Source organism: Atractosteus spatula, chromosome 2 (assembly GCF_055471065.1).
Source record: "Atractosteus spatula isolate fAtrSpa1 chromosome 2, fAtrSpa1.hap1, whole genome shotgun sequence".
NCBI lineage: Eukaryota > Metazoa > Chordata > Actinopteri > Semionotiformes > Lepisosteidae > Atractosteus > Atractosteus spatula.
Window position 1 is genome coordinate 52,513,054 of NC_142707.1, and position 24,031 is coordinate 52,537,084.

Here is a 24,031-nt window from a genome sequence, read left to right on the forward strand (position 1 = left end):
TTGTTAAAATGTTTCCATATTTATAATCTGTCATTTTTATTGGTTTTAAGATCCCAGGCTTGCACTGTGCACTTCCTTCAACATGATTGTAGGTCACATAGAAACAAAAAGCTGCCAATAAATTGTTATTGAGCTGAAAAAATATTTGATGATTCCTAAATCATAACTTCATGTAATCATTCCTTGACATAAATACACTGTATTTTTTGTTGGCATGCAGTTCTCAGCCTTAAGCACAGAATGATGAAAACACAATCTTATGTTTAATGTTTTTCCAATTATATACATTAGCTTCCCACCCCCTATGGAATCTCCAGTTGTGTTTTCATGTCTGAGCTCACAGCTACAAGTCCTGAAAGCACACACAGGAAGCACGAGGAAGTGCAGACAGTCTCCCGCCAGACTTTGTACTCTCAAACGTGGGTAGCCAGGTAGGTCCAAGCTCAGTGATGATATTGCAGTCATGTTACAAATCAAATCAGGATCCTGTTCTATTTAAGCTGTTCTCCCCAGCACTGTCAGGCTCAAGAACTCTGGTGCATCTTTATAAGTGATTGATCTAATTCTAAGATGTCGTCTTGACAGTATTACGATATCATGCAATTAAGTTGCAGTTTCTTTTGTTATGTACAGTATAGCCTCCTTTCCTATTTATTTATATCATACCTTGGCTAGCAATCCTGTGTGCTTATTCTTATGGTGCTGACCTATGTACCGATGATCCTATGATTTAAGGGTCTGATTTATTTAATTAGCCCTTCATTTGCTATATTTGGCCCTACCCTGAAACCCCTGACATTTATGTGTAAACTCTGGATTTTACGAGGACCTCTCTGGGGGGGCCAAGCATACCTCACACCAGCTGTACACAGGTGCATCCATTTCTTCTGTAACACATTATAAATCCCCTGATTGGGTCTTTCAGAGGTCTGCATCTTCCACATGGGCATTCAGATGTGCTCTCCTGCCTTAGACATTTACATGAATCCCCTGTTGTATGTCACTGGAATGCAACTAAGAATGTTCCCCTCCAATGGGTTTCTGTATGTTCACATGGAAACATTACATTTGGAACACTTGGATTATTTGTCCTTTGGCTATATTAATCTTTTTTCCAGATATAGAGTATTCAGATAATTGAACACTAGACCGACACTGAGGCTGCTTTGAGGTCAAAATGACATATATCTTTTCATGGAGTTAGGTGTCATTTTCTGGGGGTCATCTGACCTTCCCTTCGCGATGGTGAATGCCTGATGCTGGGGGAGTCCCGAGTGGCTCAGCAGGTAAAAGCATTGTCCCAAGCTCTATGATCACAAGTCCGAGCCTGGATACACGAAGATATGTGACCAGGATTCCTGAACGATGATGTGGAATTGGTTGAGTGCTTTGAAGGGTGCCTAGGTTATTCCAGCAATCGGTGATACAGCGGCCCCCGTGGCTTCCCAGGGGTTTGAAGGCATGCAGTGATGTCGACAGGGGACACACTTCTGCTACAATCGGGACTGAACCTTGGGTACGTGGCTGTGTTGATGTGCTGATGAAGCGGTGAAGGTGAGAGGGGCAGAGGAGCCTGCTGACACATCCTCATTCTGCCTTGTGTGGAGTCATGGGCTTCAGCACTGCAAGGTGAGACATGCAAAACCCACAATATAGATATACAACATACAGTATGTTGTATACATTCCCTGTCAGTGCATGCCTTTAGCATCTTCCTCCTCTTTAACGAAGAGAGTTTTGGTCCATTTTAAATCTGTGAATTTTAAATATAGGGGGTCAAGGTTTTTTGACAGAATCCTTTTGATCAGAGAAGAGATGAGATGAGCCAGTAACCATGTTTTGCTTTCCATTTGCTAAATGTGCTGTATTAGATTTGAAGATAATTCATAATGTTCAAAAATAAAAGGGTAAATCCCACACTTTTGATTTTTTTTCATGTTCCACTGCCCTTGTTATCAGCAGACCAGGAAGACAGTGTCCCCAGACCTTGTCTGCTCTGGCTTTGAGATTAGTTGTCACACTCGTGTCATGGGTGCTATTAGATACCATGTAATGGCATATCAGTGAAAGCAATCCTAGTACTTATCTTAGATCTTAAATGGCACCTTATCTGCTCAGCTGCTTCACCATTTTAGAGTCTTCTGCAAATTAAAATTAAATCACACTAATCTTAAAGACTGTAACTTCCTTAGAAAAAAGATAATGGCTATCAAATAAATATAGGGAAATGGTATTCATTACACTTAATTAATTAGAGAGTAACCTTGTTTCAGATTCAGGTTGCCAATACAAAGTCAAAGTGCAATTGTGAAGGAATTGTGAACCAATTGACAGGAATAAAGGGCTTGAATAACAGACTGGATTAAAGGTACTATTACTACAGTGGTTTTCAGAGTACGTATGTGACTGTTGGAGACAGGAAGAGAGAGAGGACAAACTGTGACTGAATCTGAAAAAAAATGTCAAAAAGGTGAAATCCCAACAAGCTAATTTATTATTAGTAATAGTAGCATGTAAAAGAAGACACTTATGGGTTTCATTGTGAAACTTCTGCTACATCTACAACAGAAAGTATGCTGTTTCATTCTAAATATAGGTAAATTATCAAATACAGGGTGCATTCTTAACTTCTTTTGAGAATTCTTTTACTGTTATGTCTGAGGAATTTCTCCTTAAGGTTTATCTCCAGGCATTCAATTGTAACTCAGAAATACCTGCAAATAATTAATTTCAGTTCTTCAAAAGCAGCTGCACGGACTAATATTCAGTTCCATAGACACAAGTAATCTGACCTTGTCTATCCAATACAAGAGAGCAGGTCCAATCAATGAATGTGCTCCTGTATTTTAAGGAATAATTTTTACAGTTTTAATCAATGCTCAACACCATGGTAAGAAACACAGTACTGCTGGTTAGTACTGCTACCCTGCTACACTGCAGCTTCAGTAATCTGGGTTTGCTAATGACTGTAGGTGCCTGTCTGTACAACATTTTTTTGTATGTTCTTCCCCTTGTTTCTTTTTAATTTCCTACCATCTCTCAAAAAGCAGAAGGTTAAGACTGGCTACTCTAAATTTTCCATTCCCCACAGGTATTATTCCATGGGTATACTTACAGTGAGGAAAATTCTAACCTTCTGAAATACACAATGGGCTTCTGTTGAAGCAATCTTGCATTTCCTGTTGTTTCGCCTTTTACAGAAGGACAGTGTTTTTATTTTTAAAATGGTATGGTTGCAACTCTAATGTACTTGGCAGTTGGGTTATTGTTCTCTTTTGTTTTGCCCAGAGATTGTATCCGAAGTGTATTATCTTTGCACCCAATTTATACAGCTGACTGTTTTGGAAAGGTGCTTTCCAAATAATAATGATAATAATAATAATAATAATAATAATAATAATAATAATAATAATAATAATAACTGGTGTTGCTGTTGACAATGTTTCAATAAATGAGATGGCAAATGAGACAAGCTATCCAGGTACATTTGAATAAAGCACTATGGCTCCCCGATTGCTTAATTATGTGTTTATGGGAGTGCATGGCCTTCTGAAAAGCTGGTTACACACTACCACACTGGAATGGTTGCAGAAGGATTGGAACTGGCGTTATTTGTGACGTCCGCTTGTTCTCTTGCTGTGCTATGAGTCTCGTCCCAGGGGACTTGAGGCGGTTTCATTTTGATGGTACAGTATGTTGTCTCAGTGGGGCACATGAGGGATGAGGCCCGTGGGTTGTATAATTGGTGAGACGTACGAGAAACAGGGCTCTTCCCTGGGACAGTTACAGGAGTGACGTCACTCCCTTTAAAGTGTAAAACTGCCTCAGCAGCAGACCAAGCTTTTGGCGTGGCGTTATGAGAGCTCAGAACCCGCAGGCAACTGGGATAAGATCCTGGCATGGGCAGTATGAGCTCCACGCTTTATATGAGCATGTTTTTTTATCAAGCATTTCTCTACCGTTATTTCAGTCCGCCAACCTCGAACCCTCATTTGCGCCACAACCTAATCCAGGAATTGAACCATCATTAAACAGCCTATATCAGATAAAAAGTGCTGCACATAGATGTAGACTTTAATCTCTCCATTTCTCAGTAAGACAGCGGTGTAAACATGTTTTTTTTTCTCGTGTGTTTCAACCAAATATCAAGTCAGATACTTAGTTATTTAATTGTATTAATCATAGAACTGTTACTAAAATCATTTGTATAAACACATTTATTGGAGATAACTCTCAGCAGTACTTTACCTATTGCAATAACAGTCAGCGCAGACGTCTGTATAGTATGTGACTGCTGTTCAGGAAGTTCTCGGTACGACTGAATTGCAATTTTCAAGTTTAGTTGGATTTATGAGGCAATTGTATACAGAAAATAATTATTCTATAGCTCTGATACCACATTTATGCACTTTATCAGAGTCAAGTAATGACTATAATTGCGGATACAATTGCTGCCTATTTTATTTTGCACTTTAATATCTAATTACGAGTTTAATATATCGTAAAGAATGTGTAATTTAATTTAACGTACTGTGTATTTGCAATTTGTATTTAGATGCATTTAGGTTTACATATGTATTAAAATATTTACAAAACATATATTTGCCTGTGCTTAAAATGCATACACACAGAGCGCAGTGACAAAAATACAACGTTTTCTTCGCTTTTCAAGGAAAAAAAATAAAATAGAAACTATGTCGATAAAATCCGAAGATCTCCACCAGGTGGCATATTTTCTACGTTTAACGAAAAACAACTGACAACAGCAAACTGCGCGAAAGCATTGGATCAGCAAAGAACCAAGTCATATTAGTAATCAAGATATCTGTTTATTGTTACAATAATAATGCATTACTTCTGTTGCGTGCATCACAACTCTACGAATGTCTTTTTGAAACATTTTGTTTCAGATGTTGTTCTGACTTCTCTATGACATTTTTGTAATAGGCTATTTGTAAAACCGGGTTTACTAGATTTTATCTCAATTCTAGAATAAGTCTCGTTACTCGGAACAGCCATCGTTTTAACCAGATTGTTTTAAAATTAAAAAACAAAAAGAAAGTGTACTCATCTATCGAAAATGTGTGACAGCTTTAATAGCTTCTTCGTAAATGTGTATATAGAAGAGTTAAGTAATCCCTATTTAAAGGAAATTACCCTAAACTATATAAATTAGAAATACTATTTAATAGCGTTCTAATATGAAATGACTTTTTGACATACGAATTTTCGTTTACCCTACATTTTAATTAAATCGATTATAATTTATTAATTCTTGTAATTTATTAGTAATTATATTTATGCAGTAGTAAATAAAAAAAGAAAGAATTACAATCAACAAATGCAATATCCTTTTTTTTGTTTAAAACTAATTTTATTTGGAACATTAATTTGCCTAGTCCTTTATTTTCGATGCTCTTAAATTATTCTTAATACAAAACATGCAATTCGTCTGGGCGCATTCCGATTTTATGAAAATAATCACTTCGTAAAAATAAATATCTTTAACAAACTATTCTGAAACGTGTACAAAATAAAATTAATTAGGCTATCAAGACTTCTGCAAGTTTCTTCTTACATAGGGCTAATGAGGTTCCTTTTTTTAACTTGACCTCTCCAAACTGTGGTAAAACAATATTCACGGATGTGAGATCTATCTTCATTTTAGCGGGGGTGACAAATTGAATAATGGTTTTAAATGCTCTAAAACGTGTGCACCATTTCTTTTCTTCTTGTTCCGAAGTAAAAGTGACAGTTGTATATTTACATTAATTACTGTAAAGCGAGGTTTGATTTGTTAGTCCTACACGTATAGCAGCCTATTCTATGCTGTATTGAGTGAGTTAAGGCAAAGGAGGAATGTCTAACAGTGGGGTTCACCTAAAGTCACGGTATTCTAACTCAGAAAAACGCCACTATAATTGTTTTTGAAAATGCCCATCCTTTCTACACTATACCTTTCACATATCCTATACTATACCGATTTCACATATCTTGTTTCATACAGAGGATGTACCGAACGTGTTGATTGTGTAAAGCTCCAGAAAAAAAATAGACTACTGTTCTTAGAATTCAGAAAATTCTGTAGCGCTTCAACTGTACAAAAATTACATTTTTATTTGTATAAACATATACATTAGATTGGGTTCCAGTTATTAAATACTCTGTATGTTAACATGCAGTCAGCATTGTTAACATTAGTACAGAAAACAATTCTGCTTTATAGAAAAAAGATGTGTTGCAGACAGTGCACCTGGTTAACTGCATCGCAGATATGGATTGAACCTTCGCGGACACGAATTGTTGAATCGTTTCCCATGAATTTAGGTGTCTGCTTCTGTAAAGCAATAGCAAGTTCCATTTTTAAAATTGATCACAGTATGATAGGCTAAACTGTAGAATGTATTGCGATTTCACAAATGACTATTGAAATACACATTTATATGTGGAATATGTTGGACTGTTGTATAACGTGTTATCCGTGACTCTTAATCCTTATAAAACCTAACGAGCAACGAGTCATATGAACTTCCTGAATGTGATATTACCTGAACTGAATCAATTACTGTTGCAAAATACAAAAAAATACATATTTTTAAAGAAACATAAAACAATTAATTTTAAATGTAGGTTTATTCAAATGTTAACTTTTAGACTTAAGATAGTTGTGACTAACATATTCATATTAGCACACGTAATATCTAGTTAGTGTTCTAATTCCATTCCTGAGTATTTGTTCAGCTCAGGCGTTTCTTTCGTGAGCTGCAGATGTAAGCTACCACAATGTGTCTACTGAGCAACTTGGCTCCTGTGTTCAGGATTTGAAAGCTGATGTTTTAAAGTTGAGATTTCAGAGAAAGACCTTTTTTGGACGGGGGTTGGCCGCTTATTGCGCATGTGCAAGAAGAAGGGTTTGGTTTGCAATAAGGAGGCGGTTTGAGAGACCGCAGGACAGAGTGTGAGAAGAGTCTTACTGAATCATTGCAGGCATTCAACATGCAACTCTAGAACAGCTGAACACTACTGGCGACAGCTCAGCCTCTCGCTCTGTTCAGAAGTAACATCAAAATAGCTCCATGAACTCAAACCATTCCAAAAAACTGAATGCGTCTCTTCGAAGACTTTTGCAGTGTACTGCAAAACTTCTTGCAAACTTTTGAGAGAAAGTTGCATCTGTAACCTCGTTGGACCGCCTCACTAGACTGGTAAATATTAACTTCTGTATCTCTTCAAATTACCGTAACATTGTATATGCCGAATAAATGTGGAACTCAATTATTCATTTTGAATCAAAAAATGATGTATAAGCAGGAAATAGATATTTTTTCACCTTGGGAGAAAACCTTTTTGGGTTGTGGTGGGGTGTATGTATATTGGGGAGTTGCAGAGGAATCGATCTTCTTAGGGACTCGTTCAATTCATTTTCAATATAGACTTGGAATGACAAGGTGCGTGTTCTAAAACTGTAATCGGGCGATGCTGGTGAAACTTGCCATCATCTTTCCTCTGTACTATTGCACTGCAATTTCCCTCACGGGATCAATAAAGTATCTATCTATCTACTATTGCAATGTTCGCATACTCATAATTGAGTGAAATCTGGGAACGCAAAAAAGACCCAACAGGTGGTATCTCTCTGAAGCAGACGTTTAAAATAAAGCGTGGCATCGCCGTAATTGAAAAGTGAAATACTGATTTTTGAATTAGGAATAGTTCAATACAAACTTTAACCGCGTCCTTTTAAATTCAGTCGTGATGCTTTTCAGTTGTCTTAAGAGTAACTTGACTACAGAGCTCGTAATTTTCCGTAGTCTGTGATTACAGACTTGTAAAAGAACTAGAAATATATATCAAAGTCGTGTACAGTGTACATAATTCCACGAGATTTACTATTCTATTGTAGTATGAATTTCCTGAAAATACTAGGAGCACAGTTGAAGCCAAAATACCATGTATACAAAGAGAAATTACCTATGATGAATCCACTTCAATATATTATCATAATAATTTCATTTGTAGAAATTCAAGTAATTGATAAAACGTTTTTAAAAAAAAATATAACTGTGTTTGTCTTTAATGCCTGCAAATGAGATGGCTGTCAGAAACCCTGAGTACAACCGGGAGCAGGTTAAAGCAATACCGCAGTTCTCAAAGCTGGCTCAAATTCACTTTCCCAGTATTTATTAAAAGCTTCTGGAAATAACCAGTTCGGGAAAAACGACTTAATTCGTAATATATTTTAAAGAATTATACACTTTAATGTATATAGTTGTGTTGTTCTAATAAAATCCAGTAATATAAAATAGAAAATAAAAGTTTAAAAATGTAACATTTATATACATTTATGTTTTGTAAGACATTATATTAAGCATATTTGAGTATTTTAATTTAAAAAGCGTGTGTCGCGGAAGAAGAGTCATTAGAAACATTTTTATTCTGTCGATGCATTTTAAAATAACCACATCATCAAGCAATATGACTAATGTACTGTAACAACATTTTCATTTGTCACCTTCAAGCTAAGTTCGTTTCCTTCATTTATGTGTTAGATATGTGGGTTTGAACAGATCTTTCAGCATCCAAATAAGTTTAATTAAAACTTGTTTTGCATGGAATTGCATTACCTGTATGTTGAATTAATAGGGTTTTCAATCACTCGCAGCTTTTACACGTAGAAACCTACGCTGCATACAGAAACAGCTGGCTCTATCTCCGCTAGTCGGCTATACTGGGTTATGGTGTAAAAAGATTAAATGTATTTATACCATACGCTTGATTAAACAGAATAACAATGATTTTGCTTCACAGAAATAACTAATGTCTACATATCCAATAATAATATTGCACGAATGTATTGCCTTAAGATCATACTTATACAGTACATGTTTGACGTATTAAGCATCATTTATTCCATATGTTATGTAGTGTAAGTCTGAGACTCATCGTCAAAAACACTGTAAAAAATAAAATGATGGCCGAGACAGCCTTTTAAACGTTTTTTAAACTCCATTACAGGGGGTCGTTTATCTTGGCATGAGGAGGTTTTGTTTCATTCATGTGACTACACAAGTGGTCTGTTCTCAATTACTCAGTAACCAAGATTTTTGCTGTCTTTTTTTATTGCGATCAAACACTGACGCCCTCCTGCATCCGACGTGAGTGCATTGATAACAATATACGTGCAATGTGCGGGATATTTGAAACTCTTGCCAAATGTGCTCTGTATTGCCGTTTGTATAGAACACTTTCCTGTAAAAGGAACCGCAGGTTTAGATCACTGGCCATTCTCACGTCTCTTATTCTCGTTTTACTCGATTCCCCTGCAACGATTATTTTGGAATAGAAAGGGATTTGTATGCTTGTGTAATGTTTTGATAAAAGATTAAATTTTAAGCAAAGTTGACGTAGGATTTCTGGATCATGCAACACCCATTTCTATTTCTTAATTATTTTCTGGGGCGAAAACTATTGCCTTTCTCCTTTCATTATTTTACATTTGATGAAATATCTTTTCTGCTCTACATAAATAAAAAACTAGAAAATTATTATTATTATTAATAATAATAGAAACAAACCTTTAGCCCTAGCAACGCGCAAGGTGCTTCAGATCAAGAGCGGATAAAACTGGAGGAATATAACGTGATCCATGAACTCTTTCATCACCTATACTCCTGACAAATCTGTGGGATGGGAATCAGCCCTGAGTGTTATCCTTTTTGGCATTTGGAGAACAAAACGGGGGTTCTGGTGTGACTTTTCTTACCACCACCATTGCAAATTCTCACCAATTAGCAAACAAAATCGTAGCAAAATGTCATTTCATTTAGTTCGGGTCACCAGCGAAGGAATTCCATAAGATGTCAAAATTCGAGATTTGCCATTTCCTCTCAAATTTCACTTAATTTATAAATGAAGATAATCTGTGCGCCCCCGAATTCAACATATCAGGATTCAATCTTTTGTGTTGTAAACGACATATTTTACATTAATAGCATACATGTTTTTTTTGGTTAAAAAGTAGATATTATGAATTGATTGAATTAGAGGAAGAGAAAAAGAAGCGTTTTTCGTTTACGTTTAAATCCGTGGAGATCTTAGAATAAGAATACAAGAAAGTATTTTAGTTATTTTCGCCGTCAGTAATTATTATTTTAGACGGAAGACTGTTGTTTGGTGAACACACTAAAATGTTGTGGTGGGTTTTGTAACATCTCGTGGCATTACTGCGTACTAAATAGTATGTCAGACATCAAAAGATTAAAGATACGAGACGGTCTCGGGTAGCCGCTGATCTCCTTAATGTCTAAGTAAAAAGTCAATTACTTCTGCGTCATGATCAGAAAACTGAAATCCCTGGGGGATCTAAAGCCTGAACAATTTTAATTAGTATTATTTCTCTTTTTATTTATTACGAACATTTTTTTTTTACCATACAATATGTTTTTCGTTGTGTATTTTATTAAACGGTGGCCAGTGTAAATAAAGGCCTTCATTAAATCAATCACGCTGTTTAAGTACAGTTAACGAAGAATGCAGTTATTTATATTTACCAGTGCAACATAAATCTCTTCAGTATATTTGAATTCCTGCCAAACTGTTTGGATCTTGAATCATATCAAATTACAACAGCGAATGAGTTTGAAAAAATTAGGAAAATTGGCCAACCTTTAATACTACACGGATCTTTTTAAAATAAACACAGTAACCTAAGTATTCCAAACTTTATAATGAAGGCAAATCTCTGTATTGTCCAGAACGACGTTAGAAGTGTCTAAGCACACGAGGAAGATTTAAGAAAAAGTATACACAAACGCCACAGTAAGAAAGAGATCATATCGATGTCCTGTGCGTTTTTTTAGTATCCAGTCTTGCCACATTAGTTTTACAGAATTGCATAGCAATTATGACTATGTAAAACTTTTTTTCTTCAGATACAAGGATGTTCTCAGTTTCAGTCATGCCATTCCAAATAATACAATGCTAAAAACATTCTTCATCAAAACATGTACAGGATGTCACTCAGAGCTGTGCAAGAAACAAAGAAACATTTTGTGCATTGTATTTCTTTTGATCAAACCTGGTGAGGCAGTCCAGAAAGGTATGTTACTTTGTGAATAGCTTCATTCTGAGTACCTGTTCAAAACTCCCTGAAGCTGAATTGCTGGGAATGGGGAAACGCCTACACTGTGAATTCTGCTCCTTCTACCCAACACATCCAGCACAGGCTTACTCTGTGTAAAAAAAAAACCTCTGCGTTAAATGTGAAAAGTGCTTGTGTAGCCTGAGGACTGGGGAAGTATTTATCATGTAGCCATCAATGTTCATGTCATCAAATGCACTCCTGCAATCGTGTTCGTTGGTCTGTATTGCTAGAATTTGTATTTGGTCTTTATATATCAAGAATAAAACTTACTGGGGCAACTTTTAAAATGAAAATTTTAATAAACCGTCATGCCTGTAATAGCGTAGTGTAAGAGTATTAACTGTGTGCCGAGTGAAGATATTCACAGTGACTCATAAATTAATTACCTGTTAATAAATGTCTAACTATGGCAAATAGCTGACTGCGGAGTATTACATGATGTTAGGAAAACATTAATATTGTGAATATATTTTGGGTGCACTGAATTCCAACCAAAAGTTTTCAGTTGGTCTGCTGAATTAGACTGCAGCTCGGGACTGTGACCTTGATTAGATGAAGAAGTTATTGAAAATGGATGGATGATGTTGTTAATTGTTACTGATTTTTTTTTTATTTCAGGGGATCATTTTTGCTTGGTAAGATTTCACTTTTGCATTCACTGGTGACCATCATGGGAAGCAAGACTCTTGCAGCTCCTGTTCCTATCCATCCTTCTTTACAACTGGCCAATTACTCTCTTCTGCAAGCTTCCAATGGTTTTCAGATTCCTTCTGACCACATTCCGAATATCTATGGCTTTAGTGCCCTTCATGCTGTCCATCTTCACCAGTGGACCCTGGGATACCCTCCCATGGCCTTGCCTCGCTCTACTTTCTCCAAACTCCCTGGCCTAGTGGATGGCAGGTTCCAGCTCCCCGCAATTCCAATCTTTCCCCACATTGTCCAACCAAAGCAAGACATCACCAATGCGCCGGTCAAGAACAAGCCGAGATTTGATTTTGCTAACCTGGCCGTGGCTGCCACCCAGGAAGACCACTTGAAGGCAGAGGATCTGAGTTCAGCTCCCGCCATTGGTTCTCTTCTAGACGTCACCAAGTTGTCTCCCGAGAGAAAGCCAAGCAGAGGCAGGCTACCATCAAAAACCAAGAAAGAGTTTGTGTGTAAATTCTGTGGGAGGCACTTTACAAAGTCATACAATCTCCTAATTCATGAAAGAACCCATACAGATGAAAGACCGTACACCTGTGACATATGCCATAAAGCTTTCAGGAGGCAAGATCATCTGAGAGATCACAGGTAAATGTCCATTATATATGTATTTCTTTTTCATTCCTGTCTTAAACACAAAGTAAAATAATTTATGCATATGCCTATATTCTTCTTTCTTTCAGGCCACGTTAAACAATCCACTGAATTGTAGAATTCACTAAATATGTGAATCACATGCTTTTTTATATATTCATCAAATTTAATTCTTGTAATGTCTTCCTGTTGTGTGCAAATCGTCAAGACAGGAGATGTCTTAACCTCAACAAATTTTTAAAAACCTTCTTCATCAAGACATGCATAACAGACTGAGCTACCAAAGTTCTCTGACTTTTTTTACCTTTCATTTTCTTTCAGGTATATTCATTCCAAAGAAAAGCCTTTCAAATGTCAAGAATGTGGGAAAGGGTTTTGTCAGTCCAGGACACTGGCTGTCCACAAAACACTGCACATGCAGGTCAAGGAGCTAAAACCTTCCAAGATAAAGTGCTAGAAGGGACATCTGAAGACTTGGGGAAAAGAAGTGATTAGGGTGCACTGGAAAAAATGAGAAAGTTGTGAGGACATCATAAAAATCCAGGGAAAGAGACGGGGGCGCTTTGTTATTTCAGGACATCTTATCTACGACTAACCTGCAAAAGAAAGAAAAGGTATTGCACCAATACCACAGAAGAAAAAACAACAACTGGGAAATCTGCCTTTTCGGAAAAAAAAAAATCTTGTCTTGATGAGACTTCTGTTGAACAGGGTTATAAATCTTGGACTTAAATTACTCCGAGCCTTAATGAAAGGAACACCTCTGACCTAACTACAGGATTTTGTTAAGGCTTCGTATCTTAACTTTTAAGGACACAAGGACTTCATGAACCATATCAGGTCTGTGTAATGGACTGCAACTGTAAATGACCAAATGAATAAATCTCTGGAATGTGATCTTTCTCATCCATCAGTTTCATGGACAGTGAACTCAAAGTTACACAGAACCCTTGTCCTCCAGTTGAAACTTTGCAAGTGACTTGAAAGAAACACAATATGCCATGCAGTTTTTCATTTTAAACTCATAAAGCTAGGGCAGCATACCTGCTTTCTGTTATGTTAAAGGCTACATTCCAATGATATTGTACATAATGTTATATATATGTAAATGTTATTTGGCACTTTACTCTGGTTATTGATTATTTACATATATCACTGGATTCCTTAAACTTATTTTTTAAATAAATAGTCATTTTCTAAACAAATGTGTTCTGTGGTTAATAGTGAGAATAATCCAAAATAACAACTTCACAACCGAAATCTATTTCAGTAAATCTTGGTATAACTAACTCAAGGGAATAAATCGAATTATTAACTTTCTTGTGTAAATAGATATACTATATAGGACTTTTTACTGAGTAAATGCCTCCATTGGAAATAGAATACCCCGTTTCCTCTTAAAACCAGATTCCTTCCAATTTGTCTTAAGAGCTTAGTAATTAAACTGTCACAATTTATTTTTTCACTATTTGAGGAACTTGTGGACATATTTACATACTTACATAAATTTACTTAGCTACTAAAAATGTTTATTATCTAAATGAATCCTTTGTCTCTCTTAAAATACATGATGCAGTGTGAGGGTGTGTTATCATCAGGAGTGAGATACAAGAGTTAGATCCCAGGCATAACTTTGTAAAGGACGTGGAGAAAGTACCTGTACCTTGGAAAAGAAAAATATGTTTTTAAGGAATTAAAAAATACTTAATCAGAATTAAAAAAATAAGAAACATTAAAGCAGAAAACAAAAAATAAGATGTTAAACGCACTAGGGGGGAAAGGTAACATTCCTCCATTGTTGAATTTAGTAATTACCTTAAATATAAGTAATGTTTAATTTGTCTGTGTTCAGCACTGTAAATCCATTACCAAATGAACACTTTCATAAACGAATCTCTTTGTACTAATTACAGAACCTTTTACTTTCACTAAATGTGTGAGATCAGACATGTTTATTCAAAGATAAAAAGAACAGATAGATGCAGTGGGAGACATTTACACATGACTAGTCCTTTCCCCTTTGAAGTGCATAGTGTCTGAAGAGCTCCAAAGCTGTCACACATTGACATCAGCTAAGAACAGAACGCTGAGAACAAGCAAATGACAACAGTGAAATTTGACTACAAAATTGCACCTCATTTCAAGAAATTTAATCCCTTAATGTCTTTGTGAAACTGTCCCTGGAAAAAAGCATAAAACATAGGAATAGTAAAATCTGTTCGTATTCCAGATGGGCATTAACAGAAGTACTCTCTATTGTAGCATGAAATAATAAATCAAGATTACAGAAATCTCATGGCCACAAACATTAGTTGCATGCATATAAAAGTTTAATAGTGCACTTTTACAAAACAATTTCATAATTTTCAAAACACCTGTATAAAAGGTAAATTTTAGTTTTTTTAAAAGATTGTTTTGCTGGGATTAAACACTATTTTTAAAAAGAATGCATACATTTACAAATCCTACATATTATTGCTGGTGGGAATAAATAGACACATTATTTTTGCTTTGGCCCAAAATAAATATAGTAATTCCCGTGCAAACAAACATTATTTTCCCTACATGATATGTATTCATTGTATGACACTGTTTTGGCATATTTCTTTCTGAATCAATGGAATGCCTCTGGTTGTGACGAAAAGGATAACTGAATCATGAAACAGCAGAAAATACCAGCTGGCTCTTCCGCTACGCCTTTCATTTTCACATGTGAAAGGATAAGCTTCACGTTAATTAAGGTCTGGTGGCTAAACCTCTCACTGTCTAGAGTGTTGGAAATACATTTTAACAGACTGTAACCACAAATCCCATTGAGCTCCACAACTGATTTCTTTGTAATTTGTCATTCGTCCCAGGCAAACACTACTAGAGTGACTGTGAAAATTCAAAGAAACTTGCTACAAGATCAGTGCTATCACTGAAGTAAGAACCACCTGCAGTGAGCACGCTTATGCAACATCTTGAACGCCACAGTTTTTTTTCTCTCTATGAGAGCTGAAATACCATATGCCTTGAGTACAATTCATGTAGGTATGTAGATTATATTTAAGGCAAATCCATATATTTGATGTTATGATGAAGATTTAAAGTGTCTTGGGATTCCTTAATGCCATATACATTATTGTGTTTATGTCAAGTAATCACTCTGTAGGAAAGAAAATAGGTGAATGGATTTACAATTTGACTTGCAATGAGAACCAACTAAATTCATTTGATTTATTTGACCTCACTAACAGATTTCTGAGAATGGATTTCAAAATAAGAGAAGAATATCAGGTTGAGTCTGGCATCTATTAAAAATTGATTTAATTATATTGAAGAATGGTGACATTAATGGACATTTGCCAAAAAGGCTTCTTCTAAATCAAGAGTTTGCGTTGAGCGTACTTTATAATGCATGACCTTGTGGTGACACTGATTAGATGTTACCTCATGGTTAGAAATGAGGCATAGCGACATTTTTTTCACATAAACAAAAAAATGTTCTGAGTCATGTCATGGAACATAAAAGCAATTTTTAAAGGGTAGGTGATGTGCTTTCTTATGGTAATGTGAGTCAGAGAATGACAGTACATGAGCCGTGGACTGGTCCTGTTAAGCAAATAAAAATAATAATCTCTTTTTATGCTCACATTTAAGAAAACATTCTTCAACTGCAGATTAGTTTCTTCTTTCAAGGAAAGTTTCTAATGCTTGAGATCCAGAGATTAATTAGCTAACTGTGATTAATTGGGCTAGGACTGGCTAAATGACTTCCTCTCATCTGTAACTTTTCTTAAATTCCAATAAACAAAAAAAGTGTTATGTTCCAGAAGCACTCTGCAGTGCATTGTTATGTAAATATGAATGGTTAAACATTTAATGAGACCATTTGTGGGAGTTGAGTTCAAGCTACCCAGCCATGTTGTTGAAGCTGATATCCTGATTTCTTACAAGAAATGGTTGGATGAGGTCCTTGGATAAATACACTACCAACTACTAAATTACTAACTACCTAACAGGTTAGATGGGCCAAATGATTTCTTCTTGTTTATAACATTTCTTATCATTTTATTGTATTCGGCTCAGAGCTAATCTTTCCGAAAATTTAATCTAGCAGTTTTTTGAAAGGAACTCCTCAGTGTCAGTATAAACCTTGGTTTGCAAGGTAGGATGTTCCTGACAGTCACAGTGCTTTGTGTACAGAAAAGCCTCCTAAATACATTTCCTCTTTATTATTTTCCACTCAAGTTATCATCTTGGTATTTCTGTCTTTTTCTTCCACTGTAAGAAAAGTTCTGCTTTACAAATATATTTACAATGCATTATAAACTCAGGAAGATTGTTAATAGTTAATCATTTTCTAATGAAAATATGCTTTATTTATTTTCACTGTGGTCAGAAATATCAATACAGTGTCACACATAATGCTCAGTCACACACTGACCACCTACTGCACATTCTGAAAAGCATAAAGAACATGTTATTGATTCCAGTGGTCATGTGAAGAGATTCTAATACCCCTTATAGAGAACATGAAAGTGTTAAATGCTGACCAGTAAAAAAGAAGAAATACAATGTTTCAGCTGTGTTTTCTTCCAGTGTGTGACACCTCTCTGATTAATGAGCCATCTCTGCATTCACACCTGAAGAAGGCTCAACAGCCAAAATACCTTATTTCCACAAAGTGAAGCTGACTTACTGGTGTTTTTGCACCCAACACACACTGACACAGTTTCCCACTTGAACCTATATAGAGGACATGTTGTAGCTGCATCCAGAGTACAGATGTACATAGATTTTCAATATCTCCATTATCATGTTTTGTCCATTTTAAACTCTGATGAGAAAATAAATGATTCTTTTACACAGATATTTCTATGAAAGATGACAATGTGTGCATGTTTACTCACAGAAGTAAATGATTTTGTCATCAGGGTTGATATGTTATAGAGATATGTTATTTAATCTTCTTAAATTGCATCATCATAATGAGCACAACTCTGCTTATGAATCTTTAAAACGGTTCTGCAGTTCAGCTGGTAGCTGGTATGGGTTGCAGAATGACAGTTTTGAACTGGAAAACCTGAGTTTATGTGTGGTAGGTCATCATGTATTTGAGACAGCTAATGGGTATTTTGTTCTAGAGTCAATGGGGATCAATAGAATTTTTCTATTATATGTCACTGTTTTGGGACACACTGTGGGAACTACATTACAAGGGAAGTTTATGAGAGGCTGTAAAATTTAAACAGTCAAAAAGGCTGACTTATTTAGATTGTTGCTACAGGAGTTCATGCACTTGGGGAAGTCCCTAAACTGTGTTTGGAGCTATTCTGAGAGTTTAAAGATATTTATGGAGACATCACTCAAAATAATTCCAACTCTCCATATCTAAAAATATAGCAGGTTTAGAGCTTTCCTGGACTGAGTATATCAAGCATTTGGTGGAGGGCCTATGACAGTAGTTCAAATCTCAGGTCTGACTATACGTCACACTGGTGCCATCAGTTGGGTCAATTAAATTGACACCCACCCAATCGCAAAGCTGCTGTAGAAGTTGGAGCACAGAACATCCCATAGTGTAAAATGAGGTTATTAGATTTAATGTCACTCCTTAGGTCACTCAAGAACATTTTATTTTACTCCAATAGGGACCTAGTCTTTAGGTATTATGAGTGTGGGACTTTTGTTTAAACTGTGCATATCAAACACTTGTATGTCCCATACATGCTACACTAGCAATTACAATCATTTTTGCTTTATAGAGAGAGTTTCGATATTTCTACAGATCTTTGCTTACTTATATTAATGTCATAACACCTCAATTCAAAAATGTAAGTATACTTTTTTTTCATATTGTGATCTTGGCTCTGTGATATGGTACATTCCCGACTTCTGAAAACATCCTACTCTGTATTGAAAAAAAAAATGTAAAAAGAGTAGAAACAGCTCCACTGTACTGACAAGAAGTCACATCTCACAATGTCTAGTGTTCTAGCATTGTATGACCTTCTTACCCTCAGCATGGGTTTCTAAGTGCTTGTATTACATGGAAGTACAACCACATTGACATGAGTAAATATTGTATGAAGTGTGCTATGAGTTTATGTCTCCTTAACAGCATCTTAGGTTTAAACGAGTTAAACATGTTATGATTTATTTTGCTGTCTAAGCAAAGAGCAGCAAAAGGAAAACATAATTGTGAAAAAAAAAACTTTTCATCGACCTTCAGCAGAAAGGTCTTGTCTACATTGCTTTTTTTTTCTCAGCCTTTTTTGAGCTTTGGCTATAGCATTGCTGATGAATGAGCATGACATCAGCAACAACAGTTTATATTTGTTGCTCTCGTAGAGAGGAAACATGGATTCTGCTGCTTACTGAAAACAATGTGGGGTTTTATCAAATTGGTAAATGACGCTCACAGTTCTCACTCTTAAAATATTTGAACTCTGCATGTAGCTTCTTCCAAACACAAGCTGGGCAAAACAGATGTGGTTGTGCAGATTATGGTTTTGTCTGAAATGGCTCTCATAGGATAGCAATGAAAATATTACACTATTTTATATCTGTGTTTATATCTGTGTCTGGGTGCCACAACAATGCCATTCAGCTATCCTGGACATTCTTTATATAATAGTATATTCACCACGATCCTTAGCTTCACACAGTTTACTGTTGCTGTGTTTTCCATGTTGCGCTCCCTTTGTAACTGGAATTTTGTATTGAACATTGGATCTATCTGAGTTTTCCAGTTTTAAGTCAGGATATTTGCTTTATTCAACCTTTCAGCTAGAGCGCATTAAATTGGGTTGTGCATTGAATTTGTAGTCTAATGAAAACCTTTTTCTACTCAGAGCTGTAGGAAAGCATTAACACATTTCTAGAAGGTGGCACCATACTGAATCGGTCACTGGAAAAGGACATTTCACTTTGCCAGCGTCACTGTACTTTTTTACGTACTGTTTACGTACTGTTTGAGCAAGCACAAAGCTTCTATGTTACATTAAAATAGATGAAAACAGGGTCCTTTGCAAGTTCCAGATGTTTACTAAAAACTAATTTTTCAAAAGCTATGCTTTGGATATCATTTTACAAACATTGCATCCACTCAAGCCACTAAAATAACTGACTTACAAAAGAATCCATGATATTTGCATTCAATAGAACTTTGCATAAGCAAAAGGTTTGTTTTAAATTAAGTTCTTGTTTTAAGTAAGTTTTTACACCATGAAAGTAATGGCACACAATAACTGAAACTTAAAAGTCAAAAGCATAGACTGCCCTTTACATGTCACAGCTTTTCCAGCTTGTGTTTCATGATGCTTATATTTAAAGGAAAATATACCGAACATAATGTTTTGTATTATTTAAGCAAAATGTAGTTTAAAAATCCTAGTTAGACATGATGTGCAGTTGTTTTGTTTACAAAGTTTCCTCTAGCAACAAATATCCACGAATTCTGGAAATTTCCCTCTACAGAACGGTACTTTCCTCACTGGTAACCTGATTTTAGTCTATTTTCTTAATATTTGTTTTCTTCTGAGCATATAAAAGTGTGAAATGTCAGTACTACTAATATATTTGTTTTGCAAACATCAGTATACTCTGTTTTAGTAGTAATTTATAGTGGTTGACTAAAATAATGAATAATTGCTTAACAATGTGAAACATATTTAGTCAACATGAATAGCAAAACTTTATTTTCTGTTATTGAGTATTAAGCAAAGAGCCCTAAGTGAAATGGCTGTTGAAGCGCTGTACTCCATGATTTAAATATGCACAAAATACATTTTTAAAAAACAAATATTTTACTATCTTAATTCTTATTCTTATTCTTAAAATGATTTTTACAAAAACTATAGAAAACATGTTTTTGATAAAGACCTCAAGATGTTGTAAGGGAAATTAAGATAAGACACATTGTACATACTGATGACTCTGCTGCTAGTCCATTGCACAAAGCACTGAGAGGACATTCTGTAGCGTTATATTATACATATATTTCTTCACTGGTCATGTTGTTATCTACTTATAAATGTATGTTTTAAGGTTCACATTTTAAAATAGGCCCTGGGCTAGGCTCAGCAAAAGAGATGTTATCTGTCAGTTACTGCCAGAAATCCTCTGAGATTTCTGTTCTCCTGTTTTCTATCTATCCATGTTCCTGTTTAGCTTACAACATATGAACAGTTAAAAATAAGAGGAGGCCATTTGGCCCATGCAGCTTGTTTGGGCTGCATAGGTCCATCTACAACAGCCAGCTGTTTATTGAAATAAGCCGGAGTATCAGATTTGACAACATGGCTGGGTAGCTTGTTCCACACTCCCACAACCCTCTGGGCAAAGAAATGTCTTCTGTTTAAAGTTTTGAATGTACATCCACATATTTTCCTTTTGAAAATGCCTGCTGGACTGATTTTGTCAAAAACTAAAATTTATTTGTCAAGGCTGGTTCAAAGATGTTCTTTACACAAAAGGATGTGGAAGTGTGGAACAAGTTGTCTAGCCATGTTGCCCATACCCTGGCTTTTTTTCAAAACAGCTGGATCCTTGGGTCACTTAACTACTAATTAACATAATGGGGTAACTTGGGCCAAATGGCCTCCTCCTGTTTGTAACATTTCTTATGTTCTTATGACTGTTAATGCAGAAAAAGAAGAAGTGGCTGTTAACCAGATTTAATTCTGATTACCATATGATAAACTTGTTTGCTGATAAAGGAATAAAAAAAGCATTTCATGCTAAAAGATCTGCTTGAAAATCCAAATCTTTTTTTTTTCTTTTCAGAAATTCTGTTCACATCCTTTAGCAAGTACTTACAATTTAATTTCTATTTATTGTGTAAACACATCATCAAATCTCTTCTCTTTCTTTCTTGGATGGGGTTAATGGGTGGTGAGCCCTTCGTCCTCACCGCTGCCCTTCCTGTCAGTCTTGGTAACGGCTCTGTTGGAAGCCAGGAACTCATTAGTCAATCATCATTTCCCTGACCTGCGGAGGAGCCAGGAACATCCATGTGCTGTCCTCATTGCAGCTGGTACGAACCAGTGCAAGGACACAATTCCAGAGGGATCTTCTCACATTCTCCTTTCCCCTTGAATCCTACTCCTGGAATATCAAGTAGAAACAATAGCAGCGACCATGATTTAATAGAGTGCCTAAACAGAAATAGAAATATTATCAGGAAAAGGTAAAAAAAATCTCTCTTGTGAATATTGTTTTCAACTACTGTTTTTTTATATTGTCCTCAGGAGCCTTGCAGAAGGAAAAGCATAGGACAGACAACGAAAATGTGGTGACACCTTTAGTGCATAACAAGGTAGAACTCTGGCCAACAGGATGACTGAACAGGGGCTGAATAACATTATATAGAGTCAAACTCCAGGGGCACCAGTGGTCAGTTCCTCTCTGGGGGAACAAGAAAAACTAAGCTGAAAAAAATTACTTAGAAAAGAACAGGGAAATGTAGGAAGGTGAAAGCTGGACTTGTTGAAAACGATTTCCAAACTGATACAAGGCCTCTTTGCTTCTGTTGCATTAACTCCTTGCTCTCTGGCTGCAGACGCAGCTCTTTCCAGATATAAAAACAAAATTTCAAAATGCATTTTAAAGCAGAAAACGTATCAAAAATGCCATGCAAACCGAAAGATGTTTATTTAAAGTCTTCCTTAAAAACAAAGAGTAAAACATGAAATATTTATCCATCTATCCACTTTAAAGTTTGAAATACTTTATCTATGTAAAGGAACAAGTAATAGGTTTATTTCAGGCTGAAAAGAGTAGAAAGAAAACACAACGTTTCAGCTGTGGACCCTTCTTCGGGTGTGCGCAAGGCCTACGCATGCTGACGCAGCTATCCATATGAACCATATATTTTAAACTGAGTGTTTAACATATGCTTAAACATAAATGTCTAGAGTGCAATGAAATAAATAATCCATTTGTAGAACTATTTATAGTAAAGTCATTTAACCAATTTACAAATTAGTGCTGCTAATTTATGCTTTGCAGTGTATTTACATACAGTACTGTATATAAATCTTAGAAGCACACTTCTTAAAATTGTAAAAAAATAATTGATGTTTATGACTGGTTATGTATGCATAACCAATGCTATTGGTATCATTTGAGAATCTTTTGATGAAAGGAAATGAGTAATTCTTAACTTCAATGTAGTTATAGAGTGTTTTATGTATAAAAAGTTAAAAAATAACCATGCCATGAATTACATAAGGTGGAATTATGAGCATAATCAAATATTACAAACGTGATCATCCTGATAGCTCTGTGCAGTGAGCAGCATTAAGCATATAATGCTTCATCTCCCAATAATAATAAAAATCTGGAACTTGACGAATATTAGTAAACAGAGCTTATCTATGAAGTGCTAAAATAAATACAATTTTCTCATTTTTATTGCAGTTTACAAAATAAAATGGTTAGCACAAAATTTTATCTATCATTTTCATGATCGTTCTACGGTCGGTTAACCAATTTATTCAAACAAAATATATAATTGTTATTTATATTATTTATGTCCATTTTTTGTTTAATTAAATACGTGTTATCTATTTAATAAATATATGAAAAACATAGAAGGAACATGAAATATTATCCACCGCATATATTTAAACAACATTTATAGTACTGTACATACTTCAAATTGTTAGGTAAAGAAGCTTGCTCTAGAGGTCATTTGAAAATAATATGCATGCATAGGAATTGTGGTAATCCAAAGAAGCTGGGAATATGGAATACTGAACGATGTATAAAATCTAAATAGCCATTGTTCCTTTAATATATATTACTTGTGAGCTCATTTTCTAATAGCCAGAACATGGCTTAAAATAATTTGCATGATATTTCTACCACGACTGCTGCTACTGCAACTGTTACTAGAGACTACTGCTGTTTCTGCTATTACTATTACTGCTGCTACAACTGTTACTGCTCCTTCTGCTATTACTACAACTACTACCACTGCTCTTACTAGTGTTACTACAGCTACTGTTGCTTCTACTGCTGTTCCTACTGCAAATGTTATTGCTGCTACTGCTACTACTGTCAGTGCTGCTCCTCCTGTTCCTTATGCTACAGCTACTGTACTGCTTTATTAATATTTTCTATAACTAACACTTATTGGTGAAGGTCTGAACCTTCTGGAAGATACTTTTGTAAAGAGGTACTTTTTCAAAGAATTTCTTTTGGATGGAAGAAAAGGTAATAGAATTGTAGCTGGAGCGAAGAGGAAAGTTTTGTTTCCATCCTAGCCAATGTAGTGTATTGATAATGTAATCTGAAGATCAATACCAAAGATTAAAACTTGCCAACAGCAATTAAGAAGGACTAAAATAAAATTAGTGTGCTCTGGTAATTATCTGTGGGAGTAGTGGTTAAGGTTCTGGTTTTAAAACTGCAAATTTGTTGGTTCAAATCTCAGGTGGGGCATCGCTGTAGTAGAAGGGCTTTACTTACTGTAGATTGGTTTAGCAAAATACCCAGCTGTATACATAGGTACTCCCCAGGCTGACATTGTAAACGAGAATTTAGTAAACTAATGATTTACTAAACTGAAAGTAAGAAGATTTGCAGAAAAAAAAC

General features: G+C 35.5%; 1 protein-coding gene across 1 annotated transcript; it reads left to right on the forward strand.

Annotated features, from left to right (window-relative positions):
- The first annotated feature begins 6,953 nt into the window (after positions 1-6,953).
- Positions 6,954-13,650, forward strand: osr1 (odd-skipped related transcription factor 1). Its single transcript, XM_088909229.1, has 3 exons — positions 6,954-7,205; positions 11,762-12,439; positions 12,767-13,650. Exons 2-3 carry the CDS (start codon positions 11,814-11,816, stop codon positions 12,900-12,902), a joined length of 762 nt encoding a protein of 253 aa, XP_088765355.1. The 5' UTR covers positions 6,954-7,205; positions 11,762-11,813; the 3' UTR covers positions 12,903-13,650.
- Positions 13,651-24,031: the final 10,381 nt, after the last annotated feature.

What these genes read in the sequence shown, in the direction of transcription:
- osr1 (XM_088909229.1), top strand. Translation starts at nt 11,814, where the DNA reads ATGGGAAGCAAGACTCTTGCAGCTCCTGTTCCTATCCATCCTTCTTTA. An exon ending in GATCATCTGAGAGATCACAG is followed by an intron (nt 12,440 to 12,766) that starts GTAAATGTCCAT and finishes ATTTTCTTTCAG; the next exon opens with GTATATTCATTCCAAAGAAA.